Source organism: Equus asinus, chromosome 4, assembly GCF_041296235.1.
Source record: "Equus asinus isolate D_3611 breed Donkey chromosome 4, EquAss-T2T_v2, whole genome shotgun sequence".
NCBI classification, from domain to species: domain Eukaryota; kingdom Metazoa; phylum Chordata; class Mammalia; order Perissodactyla; family Equidae; genus Equus; species Equus asinus.
In genome coordinates, this window is record NC_091793.1 from 133356066 (window position 1) to 133369326 (window position 13261).

General features: G+C 36.4%; 1 protein-coding gene across 4 annotated transcripts in view; it reads left to right on the forward strand.

Moving 5' to 3' along the window:
• The window catches only part of PLCL1 (phospholipase C like 1 (inactive)), a 328998-nt gene extending 324183 nt beyond the window's left edge, over nt 1-4815 (forward strand). For all 4 annotated transcript variants that reach the window (XM_070508297.1, XM_014845974.3, XM_070508296.1 and 1 more), the window contains exon 6: nt 1792-4815. In XM_070508297.1, the coding sequence (XP_070364398.1) occupies nt 1792-1974 (183 nt within the window). In that variant the 3' untranslated portion in view covers nt 1975-4815. The remainder of the gene's footprint in view (nt 1-1791) is intronic.
• The last annotated feature ends 8446 nt before the right edge of the window (nt 4816-13261 follow it).

Sequence of the window (13261 nt, forward strand, 5' to 3'; positions counted from 1 at the left end):
CTTCCTGAGTCTCCAGATGCCATCTCTAAATCCTGTCAGATGTGCCACCGGGCACTGGTTTTCCTTTTATCTGTGTGGTTTTCTTGGGTAACAGGAGCAGGAGGCTTTTCTGTGCTCTGTAGAGAGTGCACGATTTGCCTTGAAGAGACACCATATCACGGAGTGGTTAAGACTATGGGCTCTGGAGCCGGCACTGGACTTCATTTAAGCCCCAGCTCTCCCACTTAGCAGCACTGTGACTCTGGCAAGGGGACTGCTCTGGGCCTCAGTGCTTTTCATCTGTATACTGAGAATAAGAAAGTGCCTGTCTCATAGGGATGTGGTGGCAACTGAATGACTGAACACATGTAAAGTGCCAAGAAGAGTACCTGCACAGAGTGAGCACTTTCTATGTTGTACTGTTATTATCATTACTTAAGAATTGCAGTTTTCAAAGTGGATGTGACTTCATTTTTCAACGTCCAGAGGGAACGCATGTCTACACTGTCAAAACTAGTTCCCAAAATTCTGCTGGTGTAGTGAATATTTTTCCCTTAGAAAATCTATCTCTAGCTGACAGATTGTTTGTTCTCTAGTCTTTAGTCTTAGTCTAAATTATAAACATAGTATGTGGAATAGGCTGCTGAACGAGAGGGAGAAGACCTGGACTTTTGTCCCAGCTCAGTCATTAACCAGCTATGACCTTGGGTCAGTCATTTAACGTCATCGGGCTCAGCTTCTTTCCTCCTCGTGAGAAGGCTAGACTACAAGATTTCCAAGTTTACTTCTAAAACCCCATTCCATGACTTAGCCTTTCTCCGAGTCTCCACTGTGTAGAAGAACTTTCCAGCAAAGGAGGTTACACTGAACCTCCATGTCCTCCCCTATCATCCTTCACAGTTTCGGGGTCGTTCGGTCAGGCAGTGCCGTGAGAATGGAGAGGAGGGAGGGAAGGAACTGCTTCCTCTTTTGTCTGCACTAGCAAAACATGTTCTGGCTTCCCCACACTTGGTCCTTCATGCCCCCGGGCCAGCGTCAGCACATACACTCGATCATTATAACGATCAACTAAAATAAGAAATAAAAATAATGGGAAAAGCTCTTTCTTGGGCCCTAATGTAACTGACAGCTGGTGATTTCCTGTGATCCTTGTTTGCTTTTTGTTTTGATTGACATGCTGAGCCTCTGGAGCCTCTCTTTCTCCATCAGGCAGATGGGAACATTGTCCTCAGGATGATGGGAAAGACAGAAGGAATGTCGGCAATTAATAATTTATCAAAAGGCAGATTGCAAGGATAACCCAATAGGTAAAAAACGAGCTCATAAGGCATGTGATTTACTTTAAAGGAGATGTTTTGCTTTGTAAGCTCTTGGACACTGAGGGGCTGATGTAATTTTCAGTTCTTTAAGGAAGAGCTTCTTTGCTTGTTTTCTCTCAAGCCTAGGAATGCTGGACCTGGGTGGGACAGGGCTGCAGTAGTGTGTGAAGTCTCAGACCACAGTGATGGAAGGGCTGACTGTGCTTGGTACATTCGGAGCAGGGTCCCCCTGAGGCGGTTCCCTACTACAGGAATCTCAGGGGTCTGCTGGTAACCAGAGAGCCGATCAAGAAGTTTGAGGTCTTCGGCTTAAAGAGCAAAGACCGTCAATAATGCTAGGAAAGAACCTTGGGCTCAACCTTGGAAAAGCGAGCTTTCGAGTCTGGGTCTGTTTTCTCACTGAGTAACAGCACTGAAGCTGTGGAGTGATGTCTCTCAGGATATGTCTGGCCCGTAACTCTCTTCTTTGGTGTATATTTCTGCCTGTTTGTAGGGCCAAGGAGATCTGTTGAAGAATGCCAAGAACGAAGCTATAGAAAACATGAAGCAGATCCAGCTGGCGTGCTTGTCTTGTGGACTTAGTAAAGCCCCCAGCAGCGGCACCGAGGCCAAGAGCAAGCGCAGCCTGGAAGCCATAGAGGAGAAGGAAAGTGGAGAGGAGAACGGGAAGCTGTGACCCCGGGCAGGTCACCCGTCCTTCCTGTCGTGGACTCTGGTTTTTCTTTCTTGTTTTCTTTCTTTAAGCTTTTTAAAAGTTCACAAAAAGATGCCCTCTGTGGGGTGTTGGACATAAACAGATATTTTCACAGTGTCAGTATTTTATCGTAGTTAATTTATCTAAGTTAAAATCTTTAGTAACAGTTTTAAATTCTGAGGTGTGTGTACACACCCATGTATGGATGTGGGTGGAAGTGTGTGTATGTATATGTGTGTGTGTGAGAGAGAGAGAGAGGGAGAGAGAGAGAGAGAAAAAGAGAGAGAGGGAGAGAGAGAGAGAGAGAAAAAGAGAGAGAGGGAGAGACAGAGAGAGAGAGAGAAAAAGAGAGAGAGGGAGAGAGACTGTTAAAATCTATTCTGTGTTGCATTATTCATTAGTAAGTTATTACTTATCATTTGGGGACAAATTTGTTAATCTGAAATCCTAAAGAGCACTTACTATAACCTGTTGCTGTGTTTAATTTTACTTCTCTACATTTGTCATTTAATTTAGAGATCTTAACATAGCTTCTTATTGAAGGAAGCCAAATTTACCAATGCATAGATGCTTTGATAGATTAAATGTAGATTAGGAAAAGTCCTAAAAATCACAGTAGAAACAAAAGTGAATGAAAGATAAACAAATGATCAGAATTTCTGAAAAGATCAGCAAAGTCATTTATTTCTTCAGTTAGTGAACTCTTTAAAGTATTTATTAAATAAAATCAATTTTTAGAAAGTTTTCTGTAGTTGTTTACTAAACAGATATGATTTCAAAGGAAAAGCTGATCATAAGTGAATTTATTTACCCACCACTGTGGTACTCTGAAAGACTGAGAACTCTGTTGTAATTAGGGTTTTGGTGTGACAATAAGACTCAGTTATAAAATTTCAGGGTTGAGATTTGTGGGAAGGTCTCATTCTTCCAAACTGGGAGTCTAGCATTTGTTTTCTTTAACAGACATGGCAGCTCGGAGGTTTTGGCTTTGCTCAAATTTAATTTAGAGTACTAAATTTAAAACATTGTTCAAATAATACCATAGCACATTGAGCTGATAGAAGTTCTGTGGGTCGGATAACATCTTCATGATGGTTTAAGAACTAACTGATTACAAAGCATCTGTGATATGACTTTAACATGTGAAGAAAAACATACACACAAAAGAAGCAAATGATTCATTAGGGTACATTTATAATTGCATCCAGATCATTTTTACCCTAATTTCTTCATGAAGTGCTTGAGTGTAATATGTTTGTTACCTCCAACAGAACTAAATGTTCTATGATTATGAAAATATATTTATTTAAAACATTGCTTTTATTTTGAAAAGCTTCTTAATTAATTTGATTAACAAATACGTGAATTTGGGGGAACATAGGGAAGATAATTGTTGAAATTTTGCAAATATAAACATCTTATATATAGCTACCGTGTTAAGTTATTTCTGACTTCTTAACACTATTATGTTCATGTTGCACATTACTGAAAGAGTAAAGATATGAAACAACACTTTTATTGTTCTCTTTTATTGTGAATTAATTGAAAAATGAAAGATAAAGAAAATGGGTTATTATATCAAAGATATCTTAAAGAGTATGATATTTTTATGGACCAGATATGATGAAATTTCTCCTTTGGTTTAAAACTGGGCACTTGGGGAAGTACCTGAGCTCATTTTAAGGTAGGTTTCCGATGATACTGCAATAGCCTGAAAAAATATCTTGAGCTTCCATTATCCTTAACCTGCATGGTTGAAGGAATAGTGGAATGGAGGTTTCTAAGTCCCTTATGTTGAAAAAGAGGTGATATAGTCAGAAACAAAAGCTACCATACATCGGCCAGTTGGTTGGCTTCACCTGTGGACCTCTTTACTTCCCTGCATTCACTTGGTGAAATCATTGCCTTTTCTGGTGATAGAGAGAGATGGGAAGAGAAGATCAAGGCAAACTCTCAAAGAATATTTATTCATTTCTTTACTTGACGGTCAAATCCAATCCATGAAAGTAGCTTCCCTAGTTTATTCCATTTGTCCTGGAGCTCCACCCACACTAAGGACCTATCCGAATCTTCTTGAGAACATGATATGGATTCCACCCCATCTAAGGCTACTTCTGGCAAAGAGTTGCCAGCTGTTCTCTGCTCCATTGCTTTGAGTATCATTGCTAGATAGGGAGTGAGGTGTGGGGCAGGAAGGAGCTTTAGATTGTGACAGTAGAGAAGTTGCAAGGGAAAAGGTCCTGATGATGGTCTTGCCTCTGGATGGAATAGCAAAAACACACAAAACTTTTTACGTTATTACAGTCTGTGAGTGTCTGTCTCCTTACCAGGCTTGAACCGAGGTAGAAAAAGCCCTCTTCTATGCACAGTTTATGGGTGAGAAAGCTCAAGGCCATTGGCATCGTATATGGAAGAATTGACTTTGAATTCTAGTCTGTCTGATTTTATGCGCAAGAGTATTTATTCAGTGATTTTGACTTTTAATTTAATTCTCAAAATTTTAAAGTAAACTATTAACTTTTTTCTTTATAACCACAAGTGAAAAGAAGTTTATTGCATTTTATGATACTAAAATACTAATGATCAGTATAAAAATGCAAAAAGAGAGAAATGTTTAAAAAATAAAAATCACCTGCTATTAACATTTAGATTTATACACCTTCAGACACTGTTTAGAGTTTATACATACATGTAAATAAGCTTTCATTTTTAACAAAAATGAGGTCATGTTATACAAACTATTTTGTAACAGGCTTTTTACAACAATAAAAACGCTACATCATGGATCTCTTTCTATGTCAATAAACATGTATGTACATTGGAGTGCTCAGCCTTTGAATTGCATCTAGTCCATAAATGACATATTTTATTTGGCCACTGAATCTTTAAAAAAAAATTTTAAACAATAAACAGCTTTTAAAAATCAGGAGATTTCACATAGAAAATATGATTTTCGACTTCTTTTAAAATGTTGGGTATTATGACAACACCAGACACCCCCTCTTCTTACTTGGCATCAATTAATTGGAGCTGCCGTCTCCAAAAGGGGCATGTGCTGTCCAGTTTGCCAAGAGCCTCTTCATTCCTTTATGTTACATCCTGCCCTTCTGGACGTCTTGGGTGATGATCCTTGATCCAACTCATTATTTATAATACTGGCAATGTCTTAGATGGATTATTATATTTAACCAATTCCCTATTGTTAGACTTTTCTCTCCTAATTTCTTGTTATATAAGCACTGCAGTGATGAAAATCCATTTTTGCAAAGTTTTACAACTCTTCCTTTAGGATAAACTTTTAGAAGTAGAATTATTGGGTGAAAAGATACATATATTTTTTAGGGATTTTGAGATACATTGCCAAATAGTCTCCAGAAAACTTGTCCACTTTAAATTCCCACCAGGAGTTTATGAGAGTGCTCAAATCTTGGCTAATACCAAATTTATTTTTTCTTATTGTCATCTTTGCCAATCTACTTGGTTAAAAAATCTTATTTCTCTTTATCTTTACTCTCTAGTGAGATTGAACATGTTAGTATGTTCACTGACTATAAAAAATCTCCTATAGATTCTCTATTTTTGTTTTCTGCTCACTTTTGGGTAAGGGTGGTAAATGTTTATCTTTTTATTATCTATTTTTAAGAGACATTTGCTTAATGAGAATCTTAACCCTGTATTTGTCATATGTATTGCTAATGTTTTTTGATGTACAGATCCCTAATTTAAGTTATAATTTTTTTCCTTTGTGGTTGGTGTTAAGACGTCTTTGCCTTTCTATGCTGGTGAAGATATTTTCTTATATTATCTGCTAGTAGCTTTCTTGGTTTTCACATTTAAATATGCAATCTCCCTAGAATTGATTTTTGTGTATAGTGTAAGATAGAGGTCCAATTTTATTTTTTCCCAACATGGATAATCAATTGACCCAGTCCATTTATTGTAAAGATAAATGTCCTTTGTCCATGCCTCTGTAGTGTCACATTTTCCTTGTGAAAAATGAAGCACCCATGTCTGTGTGTGTCTATTTCTGGAATCTATTTGGTTATGATGGTCTGCGTCTGTCCTGGCAACATTACTGCGCTGTCTTCATTGCTATAGCTTTATAATGTTTTGATATCAGAGAGTGTAGGCTTCCCACTTCTGTTCTTCAGCATTTTCTTGGTTATTTTTGGCTCTTTGAATTTCCATATAAATTGTAGAATCAGCTTGTCAATTTCTATCAGACACCTGCTGGAATTTTGATTGGTGTCACATTGAATGTATATATCATTTTGGGGAGTTCTGACATATTTACATTATTGAGTATTCTAACCCATTCACATGGTGTATTTCTCTATTTATTTAGGTCTTATTTAATTTCTCTTACTACACTTTTATAGATTTCTGTGTAAAGGCCTTGCACATCTTTCATTAGATTCATTCCTAGGTTTTTGATGGTTTTCATGCTATTAGAAATAGTAACATTTTAAAATTCAAATTTTCAAATGCTTATTTATGGGATATAGAAAGTACAATAGATTATTTTATGATGGCTATATATAATGTGAAATTGCTAAATTTACTTGTTAATTTTAATTATCTATATATTATTCTGGATTTTATAGGTATACAATCCTGTTATCTGCAAATAATGACAGTTTTTTTTCCTTTCTGATCCTTATACATTTTATTTATATGTCTTATTGATTTTTCTTGCTTTGTTGAACTGGTTAAAATTTCCAGTACAATATTCAATAGAAATGATGTTAATGAACATCCCTTCTCATTCCCAATCTCAGAGGAAAGCTTCCAATATTTCATCATTATTATGATGTTTACTCTGGGTTTTGGAGATTGTGCTGGGGAGTTTAAAAGTTTTTAAATGCAATTTCTGCCACTTATAAAGAGATAAAACTATAAAATTCAGAAGAAAATATAGGAGTAAATTTTGTGATCTTAGGTTAAGATCATGAATTTTAGATATGACACCAAAAACACAAGTGACAAAAGAAGAAATGAGATTGGACTTCATCAAAATGAAAAACTTTTGTACTTTAAAGGACACCATCAAGAAAGTGAAAAGACGATCTACAGAATGGGTTTGCAAATTATATATCTGATAAGGGACTGGCATCCAGAATATATAAAAAACTACTACAACATCATAAAAAGAAACCCAATTTTAAAAATGGACAAAAGATCTGAATAAACATTTCTTCAAAGAAGATATACAAATGGGCAATAAGCATATGGAAAGATGCTCAATCTCGTTAATTGTAAGGAAAATTTAAATCAAAACCCCAATAAGGGTCTGTCCCAGTGGCATAGTGGTTAAGTTCACATACTCTGCTTCAGTGGCCACGGTTTGCCAATTTGCATCCCAGGCACAGACCTATACATGACTTATCAAGCCATGCTGTGGCGGTGTCCCACATACAAAATAAGGAAAGATGGGCACAGATGTTAGCTCAGGGCTAATCTTCCTCAAAAAAACAAACAAAAAAAACCCCAAACTCCCACAATGAGATACCATTTCACATCCACTAGGATAGCTATAATAAAAAAGACAGATAATAACAAGTGTTAATGAGGATGTGGAGAAATTGGAATTTTACATACAGCTGGTTGGAATGTAAAATGGTACAGCTGCTTTGGAAAACAGCCTGGCAGTTTATCAGAAGGTTAAACATAGTTACCATGTGACCAGTAATTCTACTCTTAGGTATACCCAAATGAAATAAAACATATGTCCACACAAAAACTTGTACACAAGGGTTCATAGCATAATTATTCATAATAGTGAAAAAGTGGAGACAATCCAAATGTCCATCAACTGGTGAAAGGATAAACAAAAACAGTATATCTATACAATGAATTATTCAACAGTAAAAAGAAAGGAAGTACTGATACATGCTACAACATGAATGAACCTGGAAAACATTATGCTAAGTGAAGGAAGCCAGGCACAAAGGCCACATACTGTATGATTCCATTTATATGAATTTCCTATAACAGGCAAATCTCTGGAGACAGAAAGTACACTAGTGGTTGCCAGGGGCTGGGAGGAAGTGGAATGGGCAGTGACTGCTAAGGGGTAAGAGGTTTCTTTTTGGTTTCTTTTTTGATGAAAACATTCTGGAATTAGATAGTGGTAATGGTCACCCAACTTTGTGAATGTACTAAAAAATATTGTGCAGTCTAAAAGGGTAAATTTTATGGTATATAAAGTATCAGTAAAAGAAGTTATAAAAAAAGAAATATAAAGAGAAAAGAGAATTTACATAATGAGCCAGTGAATAGTGAAATAACTCCAAGAAGTCTAATATATATGCAATTGGAGAGGGAGGGAGAGAAAAAATATTTGAAGAAGTAATGACTGAAAAAACCTCTTATTCTTTTATGAAAACTATAAACCCACAGATCCAAGAATCTTTAAAAAAATCTCAAGGACAAGAATCATGAGGGAAACAACTAAGGCACATCATAATCAAATCAAATTGTTCATAAGTAGTGATAATGAGAAAATCTTAAAAGTAGACAATGAAATATGACATGTATGTACAAAGAAAACAAGAAAGACAACAGATTTATTATTGTACACCATGCAAGTGAGATGACAATGGAGCAACTTTCTTTGAAGTACTGAAAGAGCAGCAAAAACTTAACCCTAGAATTTTACACCTAGAAAGTACCATCAAAAAATAAAGGTGGCATAAAGACTTTCAGAAGCTGAAAGACTTTATCACCAGCATGCCTGCACTGCAAGAAGTGTTAAAGGAAGATGTTGTGACTTTGTTAAATTATCATTGTTCTAAAGGAATGAGACAAGAGTGCCCACTCTTGCCACTCCTATGCAACATAATATTGGAAGTTTTGGCCAGAGCAATTAGGCAAGAAAAAGAAATAAAAGGAATCTAAATTGGAAAGGAAGAAGTGGAACTCTTGCTGTTTGCAGATGACGTGGTTCTGTAGATAGAAAACCCTGAAGAATCCATGAAAAAACTGTTAGAAATAATCAACAATTACAGCAAAGTTGTAGGGTACAAAATCAATTTAAAAAAATCACTTATGTTTCTATACACTAACAACAAACTAGCATAAAGAGAAATTAAGAACACAGTCCCATTTACAATCGCAACAAAAAGAATAAAATATGTAGGGATAAACTTAACCAAATAGGTGAAACCCCTGTACACTGAAAACTATAAGACATTATTGAAAGAAATTGGAGAAGAAATAAAGAAATGGAAAGACATTCCATGCCCATGGATTGGAAGAATAAACATAGTTAAAATGTCCATACCACCTAAAACAATCTACAGATTCAATGCAATCCCAATCAGAATCCCAATGACATTCTTCATAGAAATAGAACAAAGAATCCTAAAATTTATATGGAATAACAGAAGACCCTGAATAGTCAAAGCAATCCTGAGAAAAAAGAACAAAGCTGGAGGCGTCTCAATCCCTGACTTCAAAATATACCACAAAGCTATAGCAATCAGAACAGCATGGTACTGGCACAAAAACAGACACACAGATCAATGGAAGAGAATTGAAAGCCCAGAAATAAAATCACACATCTATGGAAAGTTAATCTTTGACAAAGGAGCCAAGAACATACAGTGGAGAAAGAAAAATCTCTTCAATTGGTCGTGTTGGGAAAACTGGACAGCCACATGCAAAGGAATGGCAGTAGACCATTATCTTCACCAGACACAAAAATTAACTCAAAATGGATTAAAGACTTGAATGTAAGACCTGAAAATCATAGAAGAAAATATAGACAGTACACTATTTGACATTGGTCTCAGCAGCATCCTTTCAAATACCATGTCTACTCAGTCAAGGGAAACAAAAACAAGTTAACAAATGGGACTACATCAGACTAAAAGTCTGCTGCATGGCAAAGGAAACCATGAACAAAATGGAAAGACAACCCACCAACTGGAAGAAAATATTTGCAAATTATTTCTGACAAGGGGTTGATCTCCAAAATGTATGAAGAACTCATACAACTCAACAATGAAAAAACAAACAACCCAATCAAAAAGTGGACAGAGGATATGAGAAGAGATTTTTCCAAAGAAGATATACAGATGGCCAACAGATATATGAAACAGTGCTCAACATCACTAATTATTAGGGAAATGCAAATCAAAACTACAATAAGATGTCACCTTACAGTGGTCAGAATGGCTATGATTACCAAGACAAAAACTACAAATGTTGGAGAGGATGTGGAGAAAAGGGGACCCTCATACACTGCTGGTGGGAATGCAAACTGATGCAGCCACTATGGAAAACAGTATGGATATTTCTCAAAAAATTAAACGTAGAAATACCATACGATCCAGCTATCCCACTACTAGGTATTTATCCAAAGAACTTGAAATCAATGATCTAAAGAGATTTATGCACCCTTATGTTCATTGCAGCATTATCCACAATAGCCAGATGTGGAAGCAACTCAAGTGCCCTCTACAGTCCTAAGTGTTTATGCAGCTAATATCAGAACTTCAAAACACATGAGGCAAAAACGGATAGAATTGCCAGGAGAAATATACAATTACACAATTAGAGTCAGAGTTTTCAATATACGTGGCTCAATAATTGATAGAACACATAGAAAACAATTACGGATATAGGAGATTTAAATAATATGATCAACTACCTTGACATAATTGAGAACACTCAGCTCAGCAGAATACACATTTTTTTTAAGTGTACGTGAACATTTACCAAGATAGGCTACCTTCTGGATCATAAAACAAGTCTCAATAAATTTAAAAGGATTAATGTTGTACAAAGTGTGTTGTTTGACTCCAAAGAAATTAAATTGGAAATCAACACTAGAAAGATCTTTGGAAAATCTCCAAATATTTGAAAGCTAAAGAAAGTACTTCTAAATAACTCGTTAGTTAAATCAAAAAGAAATCAAAAAGAAAATCAGAAAGCATTTTGAACATAAATGACAAATCGTCAAAATTCATGGGATGACACTGAACCATACATAGGAGAAATTTATAGCAGTTAATACTACAGAAATGAAGAAAAGAAGAAAGTTCCGTATTAGAAAAGAAGTTCTCAAACCAAAAATCTCAGTTTCAGTCTTAAGACACTAGAAAAAAGAAGAGAAAATTAGATTCAAAGTAGGAAAAAGGAAATAAAGATCAGATCAGAAATGAATGAAGTAGAAAACAGAAAAACAATAGAGAAAAATCAATAAAACCAAAAGCTGGTTCTTTGGGAAGATCAAGAAAATTAGCAAACCTCTAGCCAAACAGATGAGGAAAAAAGAGAAGACATAAATTACCAGTATCAGGAATGAGTAAGGTGACGTCAATACAGATTTTAAGGATATTAAAAGAATAACAAGGGAATCTAAAAATTTTAGGCCTATAAATTCTACAACTTCTGTGAAATGCGTAAATTCCTTGAAAGACACAAATTGCCACACCTCAAAACAATTATAATGAGTAAAAGAAGTCAGACAAAAAGTACATACTTTATATTCAATAATAGACATTTTTGGAAATGCAAACTAATGAATACTGACAGATGAGTAGTTGTCTTGGGGACAGTGGAGTGGGGAGGGTGGGATTGCAAAGTGGCACAAGGATGCCTTTGGGGATGATGTATATGTTCGTTATCTTGATTGTGGTGATGGTTTCACATGTTGTGCGTAGGTCAAAACAATCAAACTGTATACTTTCAATATGTGCAGCTTACTGTATGGAATTATACCTCAATGAAGCTCTTAAAAAGCACAGTAGTGTCTACATTACTAACAATTTTGAGATAGCTCTATTTATATTTATAAATAAACTTTCCCCTGCCTGTATATGGTTTCTTTTTTCCTTTGATGTTCAAGATGCTGCCTTTGTGTATGTTCAGATAGTTCAGTTTTACTTTTATTTGGGAAATATTGACTTTGTAGAGTTAGGGGTTTTTTTAGCTTGTAAAAGCTTTCGTTTTGCGTTTTTGTGTGTGTGTGGGAGGGGGTTAGAGACATATTTGCTTTTGTGTGTCTGCTCAAGTCTCTTCAGGAACAGCAATCAGTCATATCATCATCTTATTGATACCAAGCAATGGGCTCGCTCTGCTAGCTGCCGCCTGAGCCAGTCAATCACGACGGCTTAGGGATCAACAAAGGAGGTTTTAATTCGATTAGCTGGCATAATTGGGAAGACGGCAGACAAATGTCTCAAAAAGACTCATCTTCAAGGATTACAGAATCTTGAGGCAGCTATATAGGGAAAATGGGCAGTAAGGAAGGGGTTTCCTTCAGGTATGGTTGACTCCAGGGTCTTTTATTATTCCATTCTTCTGTCGGCTGTGATGCATAACTTGTAGGTGTGTTTCCTGCCTGTGGTCAGTCTGCTCCTGGAGAGAAACTCATAGAACAAAGTTTTTGTTTATCAAGCTATTGGGGAGTACATATGTAAGCAGAGGCCATAAATCAGGAGAGCATGTGAATTTTTTAGAGTACGTCCAGAGCAGCGAGTCCAGAGCACAGAGGAGGGGCTGGGGCCATTTAGCTTAACAAGTTGGCCTCACTATGCTCACTTACAATTTCCTCTCCTTCATCTTTTCTGTAATCATGTTATTTTTATGCTCTTTTTATTGTATCCTGGGAGATTTTCTCGTGACTTTCCTTTACAACAAAAATTCCGTTTTATACATTGTCAATTTTGCTGTTTAATATTTGATCCTGTTTTTCACTTCAAAGTGTTTCTTCTTTCTATCATTCAGCTCTTTATTCAAATTGCTCCTTGCCTCTCAGACACCTTTTTCCCCTTTTCTTCTATTTTCTGATCACAACTTAATAGTTAACATTTACTGTGTCTTCTGTGTACCAAGAACTGTGCGCAATGCTCCGTGCATGATGTCATTTAGGTCTGAAAACGGTCTTAGAGATTGACATTGCTATAATTCCCATTTTAGAAGGGGGAAACTGAGGCTTCGAGTATGTTCAGCTATCTATTGCTGCATAACAAATCACTCTAAAACCTAGCAGTTGAGGAAATCAAGTCCGTTTATTTTGTTCACCTATCTGCCTCTGAGGTAGAGTTTAACCGGGGTACCCATCTCTGTTCCACTCAGTGTCAATTGGGATGATTTGAAGGCTAGGGGCTGGAATAATTTGAAGACTTGTTCCCACCTGTAGATGGTAGGTGATGCTGGCGGGCTGTTGGCTGAGACCTTAGCTGCAAGACCCACGGGCGAGCCAGGACGAAGCTGTATCACCTTTTATGACCAGCCTTGTAAGTCACACAGCGCCATTTCT